Source organism: Dendropsophus ebraccatus, chromosome 3 (genome assembly GCF_027789765.1).
Source record: "Dendropsophus ebraccatus isolate aDenEbr1 chromosome 3, aDenEbr1.pat, whole genome shotgun sequence".
NCBI classification, from domain to species: Eukaryota; Metazoa; Chordata; class Amphibia; order Anura; family Hylidae; genus Dendropsophus; species Dendropsophus ebraccatus.
In genome coordinates, this window is record NC_091456.1 from 34,676,917 (window position 1) to 34,700,102 (window position 23,186).

Consider the following 23,186-nt stretch of genomic DNA (forward strand, 5'->3'; position numbering starts at 1 on the left):
CTTTTTCAAAATAATATTTATTACAAATAAAAAAAACACTTCACATCCACCCTTCAATATAAAACATGCGTGCAACAAAAATATTCTTCTATACAAACTATTTACAAACTACTTGTATAAAACAGTATCAGAAAATGGTATCAGAAAATGGCTGTTACTTTATCCAATTGTAAGCTTACCAACACTGACAGACGTTTTTCGAGACATACATACCTGGTAACACTGTACCACCCATGTTGCAATTGCATTAGATGTTCATGCAATTTTTTAAACATGAATATTAGAGGCATTTACTTTAAATGAAAGTCAAAATATCTCAATATCAACAAAATGGATAATTTCTAGACATCACATAGAAGGTGCAGTTGATATAGGATAGTGTATTTATGCATTACATTCCTTCCACAGGAGTTTTTTTTGTAGTATTGCAATCTTAGGTAAACCGACAAGTTCTCATGTATTAACTGAAAACTAATATCTTCATCTGAAGCTGCACTTCAAAAGACAAGAAACTGATCAGAAACATATGCCGCCTTCTGCAGCAAACTGTGCGTTAATCTCTTTAAAATACTTATACAGATCACAGGGCTTTCCAGTCAATCGTTTTTTTACCCGACTTTTCCAAATAGGTGTTGGTCTTGGAGAAATGACAGCAGCCGAAAAAGCCTCTGTGTGCCGACAAGGGAGAAGGATGAACCGTCTGTAGGACAAGATGACGTTTCTAGGAAAGGAAATAGACAATCACTTGACATGGTTCAATTATAGGTCTGTGAAATAAATCAATTAGCTGGGGTCATGTTAGTTTCATCAGAATCAGTTTTTTGTGCTAAAGTCATCCCTAACTAATAATCATAACATTGTTTTAACATTTACTATCCGTCCGGATTCTGTCTCCGCTTGAACATCCCTGAAACTCCAGTTGGTGCCTTCATTTTTTCTTTACTTCCTGGTTTGGGGTTTCCCATGATACACTGTCTCCTGTGATGTCTAACTGACTCTGTAAAACTGTTAGATGGCTAACAGCTTGTTCAGCCAATCAGAGCTGAGCAACCTGTGTCATCTGACAGAGGGAGGCTGGCTTAACAGGGCTTAGACCCACCTCCCTCTTGATGATGTCATTGTCACAAAATGGCTGCCACAGAGCAGCCTGGGGTCAACAGTCATTAGGTAAGAATGAGTTTACTTCACTTCCTGGTGGGGGATTGAGGGGGGAAAAGATAGGGAAGGGGGGGGGGGGGGTCAGATAGGTGATTGAAGCATATTACAAAGTTACATAACTTTGTAATATGTTTCAATTACTGGGAAAAAGCTTTTCGCTGGAGTACCCCTTTAAACTGATCCATAGAAACCACAGATGCACCACCTCGTATGGGCGTGCAACAACCACAGTCCAAATACGTGTAAATTATATTTAGTTTCCCAGAATCACGTATAAAATCTAACTTTTAAATAGATATGCATTAAAAGTAAAAAATGTATTACAACAAGTGTTCTACACATATGAAATCGTCACTTCACAACAGATCTAGGGTGTTGACCCTCTGATAGACTGGTATACTTAGGGATAGATTATCCCAGATATATAAAGATAAAACCAGACTTGCGATAAACAGGTATCTCTGTCTCAATCCAAGTCTCTACGCGTTTAACCCAGATATATCCCTGGGATCATCAGGAGACCATCCTGGGCACGTTGGGGGTAGTGAGTAATCCCTGTGGGGATGAGTGCACCATATCTGCGCTGTGACTTATCATGATGGCTGTCTTTGCAAACACTGTCAGTATGTATGCTTCATGCACTTGCCAGTTTCTTTTTTCATCTTCCAGGATTGGATGTTCCTCTAGTACTTGGCAGACTTAGCTGGTATATGCATGGTTGCCATAGATTATCATAGGATACTGGTATCTAACCTGAACCCCAAAAGGACTGTCTCTGAGGGTCATTGCTATCCCTATTGGTCATACATACATTTTCTGATGTGTAATAGTGCAGCCATAAAAGTGTACTCCTGACTGTGTGTGGTTTGTCTGTGTCTTGGGGTTATCCTGACCTGTCGCTCCAAGTGCTTATCGGAGGCCGGGCCAGGGTGAACACCCGACGCACACACAGAGTACACACACTATATCCCCACTTGTCTCCTACCTTTTTCTATATTTATCTGAATTTTCTATTTATTTAAACACAACAATTCTATATAATCTCTAAACAGTAACCACTGTGTTTTGTGAAGGTCTCCTGATGATCCCAGGGACATATCTGGGTGAAACGCGTAGAGACTTGGATTGAGACAGAGATACCCGTTTATCTCAATTTTTTTCTGAAGTCTGGTTTTATCTTTATATAGCTGGGCTAATCTATCCCTAAGTATACCAGTCTATCAGAGGGTCAACGTCCTAGATCTGTTGTGAAGTGCCGATTTCATGTGTAGAACACTTGTTTTAATACATTTTTTACTTTTAATGCATATCTAATAAAAGTTAGATTTTATACGTGATTCTGGGAAATTGATCCATAGAAACCCAGTCATTTGACAAAACAGAGAAGAATCAGAACTTACTCTGTCTATTCCAATGCCTTTCTTCTGAGCATAGGCTCCCCAGAGCATAAACACCAAGCCATCCAGTTTCTTGTTTAGCCAGGACACTACCGAATCTGTAAACTGTTCCCAGCCTTTGTCTTTGTGCGAGTTTGCATTGTGTGCACGAACTGTTAAGACAGCATTTAAGAGGAGAACTCCTAAAATAAACACAAATTTCTGATAATTTAACCATCACTCAATAAAACAACCTCTTCAAGTATAGGGTTTTTACAAGACAGTACTAGTCCTAGGGTCCTACTCAGCCATCCCTCCCTCCCACGAGCAAAAGGCGTTCCTACCCTGGGACACATGGCAGATACACTCATGATCAGAAAAAAATGGAAGCAAAAATGAAGTATGCTAAAACCAGGCGCCCTCCTTGTAGTATGGTTACAAGTAAACTGAATTATTCTGCATTATTTTTTTTACCTTGTTTAGCCCACCCAGTGAGATCTCCATGTCCTGGGTGCACAAAGCCCTCAATATCTGTCTGCAGCTCCTTGTACATGTTTTCCAAGCTGAAAAAGAAACACACACATAAAAAAAAATTCAATAAAAGAAAAACCATCTATAGCAGGGATTGGGAACCTTTGGCCCTTCAGCTGTTGCAAAACTACAATTCCCATCATGCCTGGACAACCAGACCTAAAGCTTTGGCTGTCCAGGCATGATGGGAATTGTAGTTTTGCAACAGCTGGAGGGCGGAAGGTTCCCCATCCCAGATCTATAGGGACTATCATACTTGTATTGTGGCAAAGAAACCCAATCAACTGTATCGAATAATCTTACTAAATACTAAAAATCACTGCACTCCTAGTCCAATGCACATTATGGTTGCCCTGAAAACTATAGGAGAATAAATCCTATTATTCACCTATTATTGGAGTGCAGCTTCATTCCTTGGCTAGACTGACCTTGAAGGGTGAAGCTTTGCACCCCTTTTTATACATGGAATTTATTATTGCCCGAATTTTGGAAAGTAGAAAATTAATGTCAAACCTTATACCTAAAACAAGACGAGAGTCCTGAGATATGAAGTACTGCTTCCAGGCTATAGCTATACATTTTTCTGCCTATGTGGTTCAGCTAGCACTTCCCCAGTACATGCCATTCGCGCAGAAAGTGTCAGGTCCTGGCAGTACACCTCAAAAACAACTTATTCAAATAGGAAGGGTGACTCAGCACCCATCAAGCGACTTCTGAAAGAAATGTCAATATGCCCATGTGCCAAAATCCACTGTGCAAATATTGGTTTGTGACGCTTCAGGCAATAGGAGTTCATCAGGCTGTGTACAAGCTGGATGCAGCAGACTGGCCTGTCTGGAGTTTAGCATGTGCTTGTTGTAAACATTCACTAGTATATACTACAACCAAGACAGCCCAGTCTGTTAGATCCAGCTTGTGCGCACTATATTTCCTTCATGTCCTGACAAAGGGCTGTTGTCTGAAAGACTAATACATAGATGGGATAGTGACAAGTTGTTTTCCCATTTATCCTTTTTATTAGATATGCTGCCTACACCACACAGAAAGCAGTTGTACAATAACCTATATTTTAAAGACGGGAGAAATATGTTAGCCGGTTTAATTTTTAGGCTGCATTCACACGGTCAGTGTTCCTCACAGAACACGGACGTGGAATGCCTTTAACAGACTCTTCCCCCGCCCGGACAGCATCTGTGATAAAATGCTGGGAGCGGGGAGCTGTACAGATATGCGCTGTGCTGTAATGACAGCACAGCGCGGCTTCTTCCTTACAGTGCGGCGCATATCCGTCCAGTTCCCCCGCTCCCAGCATTTTATCACAGATGCTGCCCGGGCGGGGGAAGTGTCTGTTACAGGCATTCCACGTCCGTGTTCTGTGTAGAACACTGACTGTGTGAATGCAGCCTAAAAATTAAACTGGCTAACATATACTAGAAGAGCCCAATTTTGACAAATATCTGTACAGAAGCCTTAGGGATTGTTATACTATCAGCTACATTGTGTATAAATGGTCGGGGGGGGGGGGGGAACCACACAACTTGAAAAACATATGTAAGGAACCAGCAATCTGACAAGGGCAGCTTCTAAAACAGATCGCAGTGGAAATCTCGCTGCAAGTTTTGCCTCAAGATCTGTTACCATCCAAGGTCCTGTCAGTTCCTATATGTGAATACAAACTTGCATACCGACTTAGCCAATCGGTGCTTTGCTCAGCCACAGCCTCTGATTGGCTGAGTGGGAGAACAGGAAGTCGGGAGCCCATGTAGCAGGCAGGAGCAAGGACTGGTAATGTATGCGCCGGCAGCGTGTGGGTTAAGAAGGTGGATGATTTACATACAACGGTCTGAAAGATCCACTGCAAGTATGTATTCACATAGGGACTGACAGGACCTTGAATCGTAACAGATCTTGCTGCAAAACTTGCAAGATTTCTGCTGCGATCCGTTGTGTGTGAAGCTGCCCTTAAGATGATGGAAATTTTAAAGAAACAATCCATGCCACTGCTTAAATTGTAAACTAATGGTTTATAAAACTGGTTAAAATTAGAGAGAGCCACGTTACCTGGGTGGGGGTGGTACAGGCTGTTGAACACTAAAGCACAGCCCATGAGCTTGGTTGGGCCCATGGTAAGGATCCTGTCCCAAAATAACAACCTTCACCTAGGAGAAAAAATATAAATTACTAACCGGTAATTACTTTTCTTTGAGCCCATGACGGCACCCCTGGATAGGACCACCTCCTACTCCTATTGGACAGGAAACAGGACCACTGGACCATAAAAGAAGCAAAACGCCCCACCAGCACCAGTTCTCAGCAAGGTACCTAGGAGCAAAGTTTATGAAGACAAACAGCAAAATATACATATATACATTTGTCTTCTAGTATATTCTTTCCATATACTATAAATTATCTATTTCTATATACATTCATAATATATATATATATATACATATATATATTCTTTTTTTTTTTTTTTTGGGTGGGTATTAGGCGGGGTGCCGTCATGGGCTCAAAGAAAAGTAATTACCGGTTAGTAATTTATATTTTCTCTCATCGCCCTATGACGGCACCCCTGGAGATTGGACTAGGAATAACCCGCCTAGGGAGGGACTACTGCCTGCAAAACTCTACGGCCGAAGGTTAAATCCTCTGTAGAAGATAACTGCAATCTGTAATGTTTAAAGAAAGTATGGGGAGTACTCCATGTGGCAGTCCTGCAAATCTGGTCTATAGGGACAGAAGCTCTCTCAGCCCAAGAAGTAGCTACGGCCCTGGAGGAGTGAGCCCCAAACCCAGTTGGAATATTCTTCCCACTGATCTTGTAGCATTTACCTATAGTAAGCTTTACCCATCTGGCGATAGTCTGGGAAGTGGCAGCCTTCCCTCTATTCTTCCCCTGAAAAGATATAAGAAGATTGTCACTACGTCTCCACTCCCTTGTGGTTTCTAGATAGTAAAGGAGGATGCGTCTAACATCTAGTGTATGAAAAGAAGCCTCTCTGTCATTGGAAGGATTATCACAGAAAGAGGGAAGAATCACTTCTTGTGATCTATGAAAGTTGGACACTACTTTTGGTAGAAATGCAGGGTCAGGAGAGAGGATGACTCTATCGTCCCTAACCGACAGATAGGGTGAGTTGATAGAGAAGGCCCGAATTTCGCTTACTCTCCTGGCAGATGTTATGGCTAATAGAAATGCTAATTTTAAGGAAAGAAACTTTATGCTACAACTATCCATAGGTTCAAATGGAGACCTGGTGAGGCCAGAGAGTACTATGTTGAGATCCCAAGGGGGAAGTCTAGATTTGATGGTTGGACATAGTCTACTTGCAGCCCTGGTAAACCTACTGATCCAGGGGTGGTCTGCCAGCTTAAAATCAAACAAGGCACTTAGAGCAGAGATCTGAACTTTAATTGTGCTGGGTCTGAGTCCCTTCTTGAGGCCCTCCTGTAGGAAGTCTAACACTAATGGAATATTTGGAGGACTAAGCACGTTAATGGGCTGGTTAACAAATCTAACGAAGGCTTTCCATGTTCTGAGATATATGGCAGAAGTAACTCTCTTTCGGCTTGCCAGGAGGGTAGAAATAACACTTGTGGAAATGCCCCTATTAGAAGCTGCCTTTCACATGCCAGGCTGTCAGATGGAGTCTCCCGGCTGTAGGATGGAAGACCGGTCCCTGGCTGAGAAGATCCCCCCTCTCTGGAAGAATCCATGGTTCTGAGATTGACATCCTTCTCAACCAGGAAAACCACACCCTCCTTGGCCAGAAGGGTGCAATCAGAATAAGATGAGCTCTGTCCTCCCTGATCTTCTGGATGACTCGAGGTAACATTCTGATGGGGGGAAAGGCATAAAGGAGACCCCCTTCCCATTTCTGGGCTAGGGCATCCAAGGCTGTAGGTTTGTCCTCTGGGCATAGTGAAAAGAATTCCTGAACCTTCCTGTTGGCCCGAGTTGCAAAAAGGTCTGTCTTGGGGTAACCCCAGTCTGCAAATCTGAAGGAAAACTTCTTGTGACAGTTCCCATTCTCCCTGGTGAAGTTGATTGCGGCTCAGGTAGTCTGCTTTGTAATTGTCTATCCCTTTTAGATGGAGTGCTGTGAGGGACAAGAAATGAGGTTCTGCAAGTCGGAATATGTGGTGAGATATCCTCATCAGTTCTGGGGATTTTGAGCCTCCTTGATGGTTGATATAGGCAACTGCTGAGGCATTGTCTGTCATTACCCTTACATTTCTGCCTTGTAGCTGGGGAAGGGCCTGAGCTAAAGATAGAAAAATGGCTCTTAATTCTCGTATATTCTGAGAGTCCTTTGCCTCTTCTGGAGTCCATAGTCCTTGTAGCAAGAGGGAGTCCAGGTGAGCTCCCCATCCTTGAGGACTGGCATCTGTTGTGACTGTAATTACGTCGTGTAGTTTCCATGGGAGACCCTTGTTGAGGTGTTCCTCCACCGTCCACCATGAAAGGGATCTCAGACTCTGTGGAGAAAGAGAAAAAGGGGAGTCTAGGGAATCCACAAGTCCATCCCATTCGGATAATATCTGGGCCTGAAAACGTCTAGAATGGTATTGAGCCCAGGGTACAGCTTGGATAGACGAGGTGAATAATCCTAAAAGGGACATAGCCGATCTGAAGGTAGTGAGAGGTTGGGAAATCAGATCCTTAGTTCTGGCCATAATCTGGGAGATCTTATTGTCTGGAAGAAAGGATCGTTGGGAGATAGAGTCCAGGCAGATGCCCAGGAATTTACATTTCTGTGTTGGTATTTTATTAGACTTTTCATCATTTACTTCCCACCCCAAAGATGTGAAGATAGATTCTACACAGTGGATGTTATCTTCTAGAATGGACGGAGAATTATTCACTAGGAGAAAATCATCCAAGTAGGGGATGATAATAATATCTTTCTCTCTGACATGGGCCATTACTTCCGCCATGATCTTTGTAAATACCCTAGGGGCCTGAGATATGCCAAAGGGCATGGCAGAATATTGAAAATGCTGAATATCCTTATCCATCTTAACAGCCACTCTTAGGAATCGCTGGTGATCTGGATGTATTGGGACATGGTAGTAAGCATCCCTAAGATCCAGTGTGGCCATGTAACAGTTCTCCGAGAGGTTCAGAATGGTAGAGGGTATTGATTCCATTCTGAATTTCTCGTAAGTAAGAACTCTATTGAGTGGTTTTAGGTTGATTATAGTTCTGAAAGAGCCATTTGGTTTCTTCACCAAAAATAAGGTAGAATAAAATCCTGCTGCTATCTGGTCTGAAGGGACCGGAATCAAAACTCTTTTACTTATTAATGAGTGGACTTCTGAGACTAAGGCAACTTGTTTCTCAGGATCAGAGGATAAGTCAGTACACACAAATCTATTCCCTGGGGAGGACGAAAAAGAGATCTTTAAACCAGATTTTATTGTCTCCAAAACAAAGGTGCTACCAGAAATGTTACACCAATTAGAGAAGTGAAAAGACAATCGCCCCCCCACCGGGACCTCGCGTCATTGTGAGGGTTTCTTGGTCTCGGTACTAGGAAAGAGGAACCCCTTCCCCTTTTTCGTAGGCCTCCAATCCCTTCTAGAAGTAGAGGATCCCCCTCTGGGCTTCCTACCTCGGCCCCTGAAAGATCTATTCTGCTGTTGTTGTTGAATGAGGGGAAATCCTTTCTTTCTGTCTGATGCTTTTTCCAAGACCACGTCTAGAGCGGAGCCGAAGAGGAATTTTCCTTCGCAAGGTACTCCACATAGTCTTGTCTTAGATGTTGTGTCTCCTTTCCATTCTTTGAGCCATAAAGTTCTTCGGGCAGAGTTGGACAATGCTGCAGAACGGGCTGAAAGTTTTAAAGCATCTGCTGAGGCCTCCGAAATGAAAGACACTGCATTTTCAATGGTGGTAAAGGCAGTAGCAAAGTCTTGTTCAGGGTTACCCTCATAGACTTTGTCTTTTAGTTCAGACATCCAGATCTGTAGAGATCTGGCCACCGAGGTAGTAGCTATGAGAGGTTTAAAGGTTGCGGTAGAAGCTTCCCAATTTTTTCTAAGGTAAACCTCAGCCCTTTTGTCCATCGGGTCCTTCATGGTAGCCGAGTCCTCGAATGGAAGGGCATTTTTCTTAGAGATCTTAGCCACTGGTGGATCGATCATAGGGGCACTCTCCCAGTATTCTGCGTCTTCATGACTGAAAGGATACTTTCTTTTATACTGTAGTGAAAAGAATATAAACATATATGTGTACAGTCAATCAATTTCTAAGTAAGAAAAAAAACACCAGGAGCGAAGAAAACAACCCCCACTTACGGCTTGAGGTATGAAAAATTTTCGATCTGGTTTGGACCACTCATTTGATATGAGATGTTTAATGCTCTGGTGCACTGGAAACACGGGTCGTTTCTTAGGAGCTAGGCCTTCAAACATCCGGTCCTGCACCGATTTGAGCTGAGGGGTCTCTTCTATCTCCATTGTGCAGCGTACAGCTTTAACCAAGGAGTCTATGTATTCAACAGTCAGAAGAGGGGAAGATGACTCCTCTCCTTCGTTTTCACCCTCAGAGGCTATCTCTCCAGGCTCATCAAGCACCGAACTCTGCTCCTGATCCTCCTCAATAGGTGGAGGGAGGGGAGCTGGTCTACTAGGACCAGGTAATTCAACCAGCGAGGACTCAGTAGGAGCTGTTGAAGGTATAGCTATCGGAGCTGGAGGAGCCACAGTCTCAGAGGTTGTAGGTTTAGAGGGTAATGAGGTCTGAAACAAGGTATATATAGAAAAAATATTTTTATGAAAAAAGAAAACAATTTTTGGTAGGAAAGAGAACAACATCCAAAGCACATACCCTAATCTCTTGTCTGATCATGTCCCTTATATTTCTCATGAAAGAAGGACCTTGATCTTCAAGAACACGGTTCATACATCCACCACATAACGCTTTATTATATGATGAGCTTAGGTGTTTTTTACAGATAGGGCAATCTCTACTCCTTTGTTTCTCCTTTTCCTTTCTAGCACTTTCTTCCTGCTGACATTATGGAAATATATAACACACCTTAGCAAAGAGATACACACAAAACATCTCCAGGGGAAACCCCTCTTACCCCACATACCGAAGTGGATTCTGTCTGTGTGGTTCCTTTAGGATCAGCGCCCTGAGCTTCCATTTTTACTCAATAGGAAGTTCAGAAGTGCAGCAGCAGGTAGCGGCAGCAACAGAAGCAGAAGGGATATCCAGCTGCTTAGTGCAGAGCACACCTCCTGGTGCTCTGCAGCTCTTTAAATTTGGCGCCCAAAAACGCCGGAGACCGGCTGGCTCCGCCCCCCGCCGCGGCGCTGATGCGGCACACCCTCCCGCTGCTGGACGTAATCCCCCCTTGACAGGCCGCAGCCCGGACGCTGCCGAACACGGCCTGCAGATAGTCCCGCCTCCGGACTTTCCGGACTTTCCCCCGGCCGCGTCATCAGTCCGCGCCCCTCCCCCGCCAGCGCGCACGCTACGGCCGGGAGGAGCGAGCAGACACAGCAGCAGCCGGCGTCCAGAGGGGCCAAGGGAGCAGCGGGGATCCTCTTCAGGAGGTGTCGGGGCGACCACCAGACTGGACTGCAGCTCAAGATGCCTTACGCAGTCCGGGAAGCCGGTGAGTGGGAGTCTACACCGGGGATCCCCAGTCTCGTCTTCTAAGGTCCAGGAGTGAATCCTGAGTAATCCTGCCCTATGGGACAGGAAACAGTAACTGGTGCTGGTGGGGCGTTTTGCTTCTTTTATGGTCCAGTGGTCCTGTTTCCTGTCCAATAGGAGTAGGAGGTGGTCCTATCCAGGGGTGCCGTCATAGGGCGATGAGAGAAAAAATATAACATAAAATAAAAATATAACCCCCTGTATGTGCATTTTAATGGGCAATATACAGAATTATTTCCCCTGCAGGGAAATGAGGGACAGTACGGATCGCCTATAGCAGACTCACTAAGCTAAGAGCAGTACATTATGATGCTGGGAGCTCCGAAACAATACAGGTTCATACTACTGTACAGAAGGCTAAGCGGCTGTGTCAGTACACTAGCGCAAACTTTTAAACAGTTTCGGAGCTCCCGGCATCATATTGCAACAGTATTTTGGGGACATACAAATGGCCCCTAAGGCCCTATTAGCTGTCCATATGCGCACTGTAAATGAGCATTAATCTTGATATATTACTGAGCCTATTACAAGGATCAAAGATTTCAGGAAGGAACTTATTTATAAGAGGTAAACGCAACAGTAAAATCACAGAAATTCAGCATTCTGGAGCCCTTTTAAAGTGTCACTGTCGTATTTATTTTTTATGCAGAAATCAATAGTCCAGGCGATTTTAAGAAACTTTGTAATTGGGTTTATTAGGCAAATATGCCATTATCTGCATTCAAAAAGACTTTCCCCAGGTCCTCCCCTTCCTCTCCTCTCTCATCATCTGCTCATTATCAGGAAATCTCGCCTTTGGTGCCTCATCTCCCTCAACCCCTCCCGTCTCTATAAGAGAACCATGAAGGGGGGAGAGCTTTAAACTGCTTTTTCATGATAAAAATGATTTTTTTTTTTTTGCTTTATAAACCCTATAACAAAGTTTCTTAAAATCACCTGTGTTATTGATTTCTGAAAAAAACAAACAAATTTAAACGACAGTGACACGTTAAGATTTCCAAGTATAATGTGTGGACATTGCCACAATGCACTATAATGTAGGGGATCAGCTACAACTCCACATCAAATCTGCAACCTTCTCTCAAATCTACAGAGGTCAGAAGCCCCTTGTTCCAGATCTTTTTTTTCTGCTGATTACAAAGCATATAATGTCAGAGATAGCACATGTAAATACTCTCCTATTGTGACTACAGCTATAAGAAGCTCCATGCCAAAATACAACCACTAAACCCCCTCGCCTCAGCCTAGTGACAAGCACAGGCAAAGAAAAGAAATGGTGGTAAATGATTAAGGTCTCTACAGCCAAACACTTACATCTCTAATATCACACATCTGAGTCCAAGTGAACACCTGATGTGCAGGAGGGTACACCGTGTGTCGTTTCCGCTCTTCTGAGATAAAACTGGTAAGCTAGAAGGGAAAAAAAAAAAAGAGAAGGTAAGAAACATTTTACACATTTATACTGAAAAGTAAAAACAAGAGTGATACATACTATGCTCGGCCCAACATGAGGGGCAGGGGTACATGATAAAGCAGCTTTACTTACCAGTCTCTGACTCCACAGCGCTGCCTTACCACTCACAGTCACTGTCTCTAAGCAGTTGGTACTAGAGATGGGCGACCCTTGAGCATGCTCGAGTCCATCCGAACCAGAGCGTTCGGCATTTGATTAGCGGGGGCTGCTGAAGATGGATAAAGCTCTAAGGTTGTCTGGAAAACATAGATAGAACCAATGACTATATCTAGGTTTTCCACATAACCGAAAGGCTTTATACAACTTCAGCAGCCACCGCTAATCAAATGCCAACCGATCAGGTTTGGATGGACTCGAGCATGCTCGAAGTTCGCTCATCTCTAGTAGGTACCTATGCAGATGTTGAGAGCAACCTCACAACTGGCTGAGTAGAATGAATTGAGTGGGAAAGGAACAAGGCTACTTTTTCTTGCGATCCGATGCCCGAGCATAGAAGTGTGTTGAGCAGCTACAGCGACCCACCCTCCCTTAAGTTTCTCCCCCCGTCACCATGTTTTATTAGAGGGGTTATGGTCATGGAGTCCTACTCTGTGGACTTGGTCTGTGCATTCTGAGTGAACATGAAAACGTTAAATGTATTTGAGTTATTTATTGCTGACTAAACATGGTGACCCCATAATAAAGCACTGTGGCCAGCTCATACCAATATGCTCTCTAGTGTTTTATTTAATAAAGTTTTATATATAGGCCTTCTGACACCATGCCTGCAGCCAATAATTTTTGCCAGTTCCCCTTTAAAACTGTAGTAAACTATTTTTAAAGTCACTGTTATTCGGAAAATCTCAATATGCCTGTGCCCTGGAGTGAAAGGTTTTAATCGGTTAGGCTCAATACACTCGGGGGGACTTGGTGAGTAAGACCAGCTAGGTTTTTTAGCTCTTGGGGGGGCGAAATACCCCTTTAAGGCCCTTTTACACTGGCTAATTATTGCGCAATAGTTATATTGTTCTCCATTACCCCCGCCCCCCCCCCTCCGTTCTCAACCACAGCGCTCACAGGGAGCAAAGCTGGCAAAATTCCACCAGCCTCCCTGCCATAATGACATGTTCATTCTTCAGTGCGGAAAGAGGAGGCGCGTGAGCCTCCCATAGACTGTCATTATGACAGGAAGGCTGGCGGGATCCTCCGCTGCAGTTTTGCTCCGTGTGAACAGAGCCTTATAGGCGTATTCCAGGAAAAATGTACTTTTCCCCATCCACAGGATCAGGGAAAAGTAGATTGCGGGGAGGTCCAACCCCTGAACCCTGCAGCGATCTCCATATCGGACCCCGCCGGCTCTATTCATTCCTATGGAGTGATGGAAAAAGCAGAGTACAGCCCTCTTCCAGCGTACTCTGCAGTTTCCATCGCTCAATAGTAATGAATAGAGTCGTGGTTCATGTGCCGACCCGGCGCTCCATTCAGAACAGAGCCAGCGGGGTCCAATAGAGATTGCAGGGGGCTTCAGGGGTAAGACCCAACGCAATCTTATACTTAATTTTTCTTGGAACACCCCTTTAAGCAATTCTCTAAGCTTTACGCCACGCACCTCAAAGCTGGATGTTATGGCCGCTGTACCGCCACATTACCTTAGTGAAGTAAGGCTTAGTAAACTCTGCCAGCAGCTCCTGCTTCCAGCTCTCCCCAAACCCCTCAGGGACATGGCGAGCGGCGAGTTTCTGCAGCGCTGCAGCTTTGTTCCTCTGGATGCGATCCAGCTGCTCGGGGCTTAGAGGGGGTGAGGTGACTTTAGGCTCAGGGGTCAGAGGGGGTGAGGTGACCTTAGGCTCCTGGACATTCTCCTCTGCTGCTTTACTCTTTTTCACCGGAGTGATCTGAGGGGCAGAATAACACAAGGCTCGGGTTACACACAGCAGCTTACTGACAGTATAGAAGCTCACCCTTCTGTGACACGTGAGGATCATGGCTCTGTGCAGAACACATAACATATGGCTACAAGTGTTTATACAGGACGCCCCGCCCCCATCATACACTTCCGGGTCCTACACACACGCTGGATTTTCGCGGCAAACAGAACGCGGCACTAGCCCCGCCCTCCACGTCTGGTCCTGCGCGCCTATTGGCTGTCAGGCCACTCAATCACCTATGCAGCCAATAGGAAACGGCTTCGTTTTCCTCAATGGCTTCATTCAATCCCATGCATGTAATGGAGTAATAGAAGCAGTTACTCTTCACGTCAGAAACTCCGGACTGGCCGGTAGCTCACGGGTGACCTCGCAAAGCAGGATGAGAGGTAATGGCGGTAACGTGTAGGTTATGTACGGCGCCTCAGTGACTCTATAGCATACAGCTCACCTCTCCCCTGCAGCCGCCAGCTTCTATAAACGCCTCTGAGGAGGATCTCTTCTTAGAGACCGGGATGAAGAAGGAGCTGATGGTTTTCTGCCCGATCATGGTTACCCCGCGGGAGTGCAGCTTGTCACACACGAGCGATGAACGAACAGATTTTTGGCGCCAACTTTCACGAGCCCTCCGCCTGCCTATTAGGGGGCGGGCCTTGTGGTTGCCATGGTTACTGTGCAGCGCCTGGCACCTCATAAGATAGATGTGTGGCGGTGTCCTGTCACGTGTAGTCCTCCTCAGACCTATAGGCCTTATAGAGTGCACTGTATAGCCACACATAACAGCAGCTGTAGGGGCTCATTCACACCACCATGCAGGGAGCACACAGGGGATGCTTGCCTGTTTCTTAGGTCAGGTTCACACTGCCTTGCTACAATCCGTTTTATGGAAAAAAGAAAAAAAAAATAAGCATGCAATTGTGTGCCATCCATAATATAATGGAAGTCAATGGAAAAACAGATGCACACAAATGCATCCATTTTTTTTTTTTTTTTTTTTTTTTTTGGAAAAACGGATGAAAGAAATGTGAACCCAGCCTTATACAAAAATGTAGCTGACCCATGTGCCGCCTAATGCCCTTCTGCCACCTAATGAGACACCAATATACTTTAAGGGTGCGTTCACACCTACAGGATCTGCAGCAGATGCGCAGCAGATTTAATGGTACAGATTTGATGCTGTGTTCAGTTATTTAAATTAAATCTGCTGCGGATCCGCAGCAGAAAATACGCTGCGGATCCGGTAAGTGTGAACGTACCCTAAGGGTAGCTTTGCAGCGAAATCCTTTGCGGATCCTGGTATGATCTGGTTGAATGGGTCACATACCCGCAGCAGAATCGATAAACGGTCGCAAACGAGATTGTTTATGATTAACCTGAAATCGTTCACCATATTACACAGACCGATAAAATCGTTACTACGATCGTTTACTCCTTCTGATCCCAGCAAAACAATGGACAATGTGCAATTACACTGAACGATTAGTGAAAAAATTTGGAACTTGAGCAAACAAATTTGCGAACGATTAACGATAATTTTAGGTTCAGAGCTAAATCAACAATCAACAACCTTTGAGCGATTTTTCAATCGCTGGCTGCAATTACACAGAACGATTATCGTTTAAATTCGAACGATTTAACGATTTTTCGCACAATAATCGTCCCGTGTAATAGGGTCCTAAGGGTAGATTATGGTATCGCAGCTGATTTCACGTACATTACCAAGTGTCACAGCAAAACTCGCGGCGTAAAATGCGCTACAAATTCAGTATGTGTGAACGCACCCTTAGGCTATGTTCTCACACAGTATTTTTGCTCAGTATTATGCAACCAAACCCAGGAGTGGGTTGAACGCACAAAAAGGCTATGTTCACACACTGTTGAAATTTAGTGGATGGCCGCCATTTAATGAAAAAAAATTGCTGTTATTTGCTATTAAATGGTGGCCAGCAAATACATTTCAAGTGTGTGAACATAGCCTTTTTGTGTTATCAACCCACTCCTGGTTTTGGTTGCAAAATACTGAGCAAAAATACTGTGTGGGAACATAGCCTTATATTGGATCCAAGGAGATTGAGGCTACTCTTCTGACAGTGGTCAGTAATGATATATATATATATATATCATATATATATATATATATATAATAATATTTATTTGTATAGCGCCAACAGATTCCGCAGCGTTTTTTTTCTCACGTAAAACAGAGGTTATATTTATATTACATTATACAATAATTTAATAAAAATAAATAAAGGTACAAAAGGAGTTAGAGACTTGCTCGCAAGAGCGGACAGATTAGGGCATGGGTCTCCAAACTGCGGCCCTCCAGCTGTTGCAAAATTACATTTCCCATCATGCCTGGGCAGCCAAATCCAAAGCTTTAGCTGTCCAGGCATCAGGGCCGGCCTTAGGGCAAATGGCGCCCTGTGCGAAACCTTTTTTCGGCGCCCCCCCCCCCCCAGGTAACATAAAGCTGCTTCAGCCTCCCAACCCTCCAGACACACAACTACCTCCCAGCAATACAAACAACTACCCCCTCAGCCCCCAGCCATACAAACAACTACCTCCATACACACAACTACAACAACCTTTAGTTTTAACATAATAAAATAAAAGTTTACATTTTTTTTTTTTAATTGTGGTTAAAATTGCCCTATTCTATTTCAGCTATCAGGGTATGCTGGGGGTTGTAGTCATGTAATATATCAGCTATCAGGCTATGCTGGGGGTTGTAGTTGTGTAATATTCAGCTATCAGGCTATGCTGGGGGTTGTAGTCCTGTAATATTACAGCTATCAGGGTATGCTGGGGGTTGTAGTCCAGTAATATTTCAGCTATCAGGCTATGATGGGTGTTGTAGTTTTGTAAAATTTCAGCTATCAGGGTATGCTGGGGGTTTAAGTCTTGTAATATTTCTAAAGCAGTAAAGATTGCAGAAAGCACCTAAAGGCTGTGTAAAAGCTGTAGCAGATATGGTATATGTGACTGTACCGTAAGGCTTAAAACACACAGCTGTGGACATCCCATGATATACAACAGACCATATGCTGGACAAATATTATGTATTGAACACTTATACTGCAGTGAGTTCCCAAACGGTCAGAGCACTACAACACTGACTTGACCCAACAGTGTTATCTCCGTAGAGTAATGCACTGATATTCGGCCAGCAGACAGGGTGTATTTGCCACACATAGGGTACATGTCATATGCCGCACACAGTTATATATCATACATCGCATACAGGCTATATGCCATATGCTGCACTGTGCACAATATTTATTTTACTAATAAACCTTATTTTCGAATTTTCCACCAGAATATGTTTCTGAGCAGCCGTTCATTCACCCCAGCACACGTATGCATTAGGGGAAGAGCCTTCCACTGCCTCCATATCGCCCAAATCCAGCATGAGACCCAGAGCCATAGAATTACAAAGCGCTGGGTACAGTGTTTTTGTTGCAATGTTGATGGAGTGAGGAGCTCTGTCTCTTTTGCTTAGTTATGCACGACAGGGAGACTCTGCGATCAAAAACATATTCTGGCGCTAAACTCAAAAGTAAATTACATTCGAAAAATACACAACTGGAAGTCAACTTTACTATAGGTGTGTTATGCACAAAGCAACCTCCAGGTCTAGTAGTCAGGTCCTGGGACCACCAGTATACTAGTCACAGGTTATGTACTGGTGGTCTATATACTGGACCACCAGAGCAGGGCAGTTGGCCTGTTCACACATTTTCGGCCCACATGACAATTCAATTACAATCCCCATCATCTACTACATTTTAATGCATGGTGTGGGTAGTAATCGAATCTCCATGTGTGTCCAAATGTGTTCTAACCCCTTAAGGAACCTGGTCAGATTTTTAGCAAAGATCCCAGTGACGGCATCCATTTTTTTTTAAACACTGCCCAGTTCCTAGTGCATAGAGCAGGCCGCTCTATGCACTAGAAGCGGACCCTGTGCCCCAGTGTAACAATATCCCCTCCCCTCGGTGACGTGGTGAGACTTCATCCTGATGGAGGCGCAATGAAGAGGGGAGGGGATAGTGTTACACTGGGGGCGCCGGGTCTGCTTTAAGTGCATAGAGCAGGCCGATGGACAAGAAAGAGGCGTTTTGAAAAATGGACCGAGCCAACAGAATCTTTGCACTGGCGCCAACCAGGTAGTGTAAAAAAAGTTCAGCAAGGTAATTGGTACAATAACTTTAAAGGGGAACTTTCAGCATGTTAGATTCATCTAGCCCCCTACTGGGCACGGGGCATCGAGGAAGAAGCTGTGGCTGTTACCTTTCTCTGTGCCGTTAGCTGTTAGCAGTGGGGATCTGCAGTGTTTCTACAGGAAAATGTGCAGCACAGAGGATTTATTGCATATTTTGACATTCTTAATCCACAATAAATCCACTTTATTTCCCGGATGAAAACTGTCATGCTGTGTTTGGCTATGTGCACACTTTGTAAGAGACCGGCTGTTCCGTGACCAGGCCAGATCACAGAACGGCCGGTCTCTGAAAAGATCATTCCAGCAGGTACTGCAGTACCAGCCCGATGATCTTTAGGGCCACAGGGTTCTGATGCGGGCAAATCCGTATGCGTCTGCATCAGAACTCCCCACAACACACTATAGAGCGAGCGGCTGTAGCCGCTCGCTCCATAGTGTGCACTGACATGGTTTTCTGTGGCCGCTATTCACTAAAAAGCGGCCGCAGAAAACTGACACGTCAGTTGTTTGCGGCGGCGCCAAGGATCCCGGCCGGAGCGTATACCCTGTGTATGTATATATGTACTATGGGGGAGATTTATCAAACATGGTGTAAAGTGAAACTGGCTCAGTTACCCCTAGCAACCAATCAGATTCCACCTTTCATTTTCCAAAGAGTTTGTGAGGAATGAAAGGTGGAATCTGATTGGTTGCTAGGGGCAACTGAGCCAGTTTCACTTTACACCATGTTTGATAAATCTCCCCCTATGTGTATACGCTCCGGCTAGGATTCCATACGCAGCAAGGTAACATATATCTTCGTATAAATCACGGCTGTTGTATAACGGCCATGATTTTATGAAAATATACGTTGTGTGAACATAGCCTATAGGTGTATAGATGGGATTTTTTATCCCATCTGCTCCTCCTGTATATGGGGCACATTTACCACACAGGTATTTCATGTGCAAAATTTGCAGCAGATAAACCACAAGTGACTCTACCCCAACCCCAAAGATATCTTCCTACTTCTCACACATACAACAGCATACACACACACACACACACACACACACACACACACACACACACACACACACACTTACACACCCCATGCATACAGAGTCACACACATTTACACACAGTCATACAATACACTGACCTCTGTGCTGGATCTGTCATGCAATCCTTTCACCTGTCAGACCTTCTCCATCCAACATGGGGCTGCTGTGGAGGGGTAGGAAGCAGGAACAGGAATGCAGCTGGGGGGGGGCACTATGGGGAGGAGGGGGCCACAGAGAGGAGATGAGGGGGCCACAGAGAGGAGAAGAGGGGGCCACAGAGAGGAGATGAGGGGGCACTATGGGGAGGAGGGGGCCACAGAGAGGAGATGAGGGGGCACTATGGGGAGGAGGGGGCCACAGAGAGAAGATGAGGGGGCCACAGAGAGGAGATGAGGGGGCCACAGAGAGGAGAAGACAGGGAAGGCACAGAGCAGGCAGCATGAGGCTTCAGGGTGCAGAGCTGCTGTTTGGCCCCATCAGGCTGCCGTACTGTTAGTCCCTCCCCTCCTCTCTGACCCGACAGTGAGGGAAGGAGGAAGCTCAGGAGTAATGCAGGAGATGGAGAATGTGCAGCATATACTGGATTGCTGCATGTTCTCCATTCTTATATGCACCTGTATAAGCCCCACTCTCTCCTAATGGACTGAACCTGCTTCCGGGTTCAATCTGGTGGAAGCCCCAGGGTCCTCTCCCCGACCGCCCCCCTCTCCCTCTCCTCTCTGATAACAGAGTCTGGCTGAGACCAGACCCTATTATCGCGAGATGCCACCCACAGTATCCATCACCCGGCCAGGCAGGGGCGCTCCGGCAGACAGCTGCACTGCACACCTCACTTAGTAACAGCAGTTAGATGTGCTGTGTGTCTGCAGGAGCGCCCAGACCGAACCACTATGGTATTAGGGGAGGCGGCCAGCTGGGGGGGCGCTCCTGCAGACACACAGCACATCTAACTTATATATATAAGTTAGAAGTGCAGTGCAGCTCTCTGTCTGACGAGGCGCCCCCTAGCTGGCCGGGAGTGAAGCGCCCTGTGCAAGCGCACAGGTCGCACACCCCAAAGGCCGGCCCTGCCAGGCATGATGGCAGTTTGGAGACCCATGGACTAGGGGGACTGGGGGTGACACAAGAGGCAACAAGTCCTTAAAGCGACTCTGTACCTACAATCTGACCCCCCAAACCACTTGTACCTTCAAATAGCAGCTTTTAATCCATGATCTGTCCTGCGGTCCGTTCGGCAGGTGATGCAGTTATTGTGCTAAAAAATTACTTTTAGGGTGCCTTCACACCTACCGGATCCGCAGCAGATCTCACTTCTGCGGATTAGCAGCGAGATCAGCTGCGGATCCAGTACCATTGATGTCTTTGTTAGCACATACTCGCAGCGGGATTGACATCCCGCTGTGAGTATGTGCTTTAACCCCCTGGTGCCCACAGCCCCGCCGCTCGCATCCTCTATCCCCGCCCCCATCATCCCCGCCACCCGCATGCTCCATCCCGGCCCCCCGTATCCTCCACCCTGGCCCCCCATCATCCTCGCCGCCCGCATCCTTCATCCCTACCGCCCATATCCTGCAGCCCGCCGCCGAGAGCTTACATTACCTGCTCCTCGCCGTGGCTGCAGTGAGGCTCCCGGTCCCGCTCAGCCGATCAGTGTTGCCGTGCGCTAATCGGCTGAACGGGACCGGAGCCAGGAGCCTCACTGAAGCCGCGTCACCGAGCAGGTAATGTATGCTCTCGGCGGCGGGCTGCAGGATAGGGGCGGTAGGGATGGAGAATGGGGGCGGCGGGGAGGATGGGGGGCCGGCATGGAGGATGCGGGCGGTAGGGAAGATGGGGGGCCGGGATGGAGGATGGGGGCGGTAGGGAGGATGGGGGGCCGGCATGGAGGATGCGGGCGGCAGGGAAGATGGGGGGCCGGCATGGAGGATGCGGGCGGCAGGGAAGATGGGGGGCCGGGATGGAGGATGCGGGCGGCGGGGATGATGGGGGCGGGGGAAGAGGATGCCGCTGGCGAGGCTGATGCGAGCGACGGGGCTGTGGGCGCCAGGGGGTTAAAGCACGTACTCACAGCGGGATGTCAATCCCGCTGCGAGTATGTGCCAACATAGGCATCAATGGTACTGGATCCGCAGCTGATCTCGCTGCTAATCCGCAGAAGTGAGATCCACTGTGGATCCGGTAGGTGTGAAGGCACCCTTAAACTTGCAGCCCTGTGCCAAAATGGCTGGGCCTAGAATGTCTGTGCATTAGGCTGGCATCCTCTCCATCCCTCCTCCCCGCCCTCCTCATCATTAGGAATGCTCCAGGCAGATTGCCTCCTATTCAGCAGCTGTGAGAATACGGCACATGGGCTGGATCGTTAAGGCACCTGTGCAGTGCAGAGCAATAAGAAAAATCCTGCCAGTGGCATTCCTAATGATGAAGAGGGTGGGGAGGAGGGAAGGGAGGGCTGGCGCAAGGTTAGGGCACAGATACTTTAGGCCACTGCAGTTTGACACAGGGCTGCTAGTTTAAAAGTTGTTTGTTAGGACAATAACTGCATTACCTGCCGAACGGAGGGGGCAGAGTTGTGGAGAGCTTTATGGGTGAGGAGTTTAAACGGAATCCTGGATTTAATGGGTAACCAGTGCAGTGACTGGCACAGGGGGGAGATGTCAGTATAACAGCTGGAGAGGAAGATGAGCCTGGCTGCTGCGTTCAGGATAGACTGGAGAGGGGAGAGCTTAGAGCTCTGATGGCGAACCTATAACACGCGTAGCCATGTTCGCTGACATGCGGCAGCATACAGAAAAGTATGCTGCCCCATGCCGACTCCATCATAGCCCTGGCGGCGCCAAAACTACAGAAGCCAGGATGCACCCTGGCCTCTGACCCCACGCTGTGTTCACGTACAGGCCGTTTCCTGCACAGGCTGAACGCTGCACACTTCCATTGGAAGCAGGTGCCGTGGACGGACGCAGCGGCACCACACTTCAGCCCTGCCTCGCTCCTTGTGCGCTCCGTTCTCACTCTCACAAAGGCATCCTAATGCATTGTAAGCCTGGGGAGAAGGGTTTGGGGAGGGATGGAGAATCAGGGAGTGTGTGTGGGGAGGGATGGGAGGGGGAGTAGTGTGTGTGGGGAGGGATGAGAGGGGGGGTAGTGTGTGTGTGGGGAGGGATGGCAGGGGGGTTTAGTGTGTGTTTGTGTGGGGTATAAATCATGTGGGCATGCTAATGACCGCTGCATGTTGATATTGAATTGTAAACCTGGGGGGCAGTGTGCGTTGGGATAGATGGGGGTCAGCTGGGCTAGTGTGTGTGGGGATGGGGGTCAGGTAGGCAAGTGTGTGTGTGGATGGTGGTCAGGTGGGCTAGTGTGTGTGGGGAGGGATGGGGTCAGGTGGGCTAGTGTGTGGGAATGGGGGTCAGGTGGGCTAGTGTGTGTGGGGAGGGATGAGGGTCAGGTAGGCAAGTGTGTGTGGATGGTGGGCTAGTGTGTGTGTGTGTGTGTGTGTGTGTGTGTGCGGAGGGATGGTGTCAGGTGGGCTAGTGTGTATGGGGGTCAGGTAGGCAAGTGTGTGTGGGGATGGGGTTCAGGTGGGCTAGTGTGTGTCCCTATAAGGGGGTAGTGTGTGGGGTGATGAATCAGGTGGGGATCCTAATGACCACTGCATATTGGTATTGAATTGTAAACCTGGGGAAGTGTGGGGATGAGGGTCAGGTGGAAACCGACTGACAGATTAACAAAAAAAGTCACTAAGCAGGCAAGTTAAATAATTTTTTTTTGGTTTATTAAGTACAGTTATATATTACAATTACATATTT

The 23,186-nt window shown here is 46.5% G+C and overlaps 2 protein-coding genes across 5 annotated transcripts in view; one reads left to right on the forward strand and one right to left on the reverse strand.

Moving 5' to 3' along the window:
- UNG (uracil DNA glycosylase) lies at nucleotides 1-14,751 on the reverse strand. Of its 2 annotated transcripts, XM_069961389.1 has the most exons (7): nucleotides 14,564-14,751; nucleotides 13,837-14,082; nucleotides 12,049-12,144; nucleotides 5,127-5,224; nucleotides 3,009-3,097; nucleotides 2,559-2,737; nucleotides 1-721 (listed from the first exon to the last, which is right to left on the reverse strand). In XM_069961389.1, the coding sequence occupies exons 1-7, from the start codon at nucleotides 14,660-14,662 to the stop codon at nucleotides 581-583; spliced, it is 948 nt and encodes a 315-aa protein (XP_069817490.1). In that variant the 5' UTR covers nucleotides 14,663-14,751; the 3' UTR covers nucleotides 1-580. The 2 variants fall into 2 exon arrangements, with proteins under 2 accessions (XP_069817490.1, XP_069817489.1); XM_069961388.1 differs by lacking the exon at nucleotides 14,564-14,751 and having other exon boundaries at nucleotides 13,837-14,219.
- Nucleotides 14,380-23,186, forward strand: part of ALKBH2 (alkB homolog 2, alpha-ketoglutarate dependent dioxygenase) — a 16,912-nt gene continuing 8,105 nt past the window's right edge. Inside the window, exon 1 of one of the 3 annotated variants that reach the window (XM_069961390.1) lies at nucleotides 14,380-14,501. The gene's annotated coding sequence lies outside the window, so the exon portion shown is untranslated. Of the gene's footprint in view, nucleotides 14,502-14,876; nucleotides 14,962-19,038; nucleotides 19,123-23,186 lie in introns of those variants that run through there. The other 2 variants (XM_069961392.1, XM_069961391.1) reach the window with 2 other exon arrangements.

Coding starts and splice junctions, on each gene's coding strand:
- UNG (XM_069961388.1), bottom strand. CDS start 14,196: ATGTTATGTGTTCTGCACAGAGCCATGATCCTCACGTGTCACAGAAGG. Junction 5,225..12,048: donor AGATGTGTGATATTAGAGAT/GTAAGTGTTTGG, acceptor TTTTTCTCCTAG/GTGAAGGTTGTTATTTTGGG. Junction 2,738..3,008: donor CACTGGGTGGGCTAAACAAG/GTAAAAAAAATA, acceptor TGTTTATTTTAG/GAGTTCTCCTCTTAAATGCT.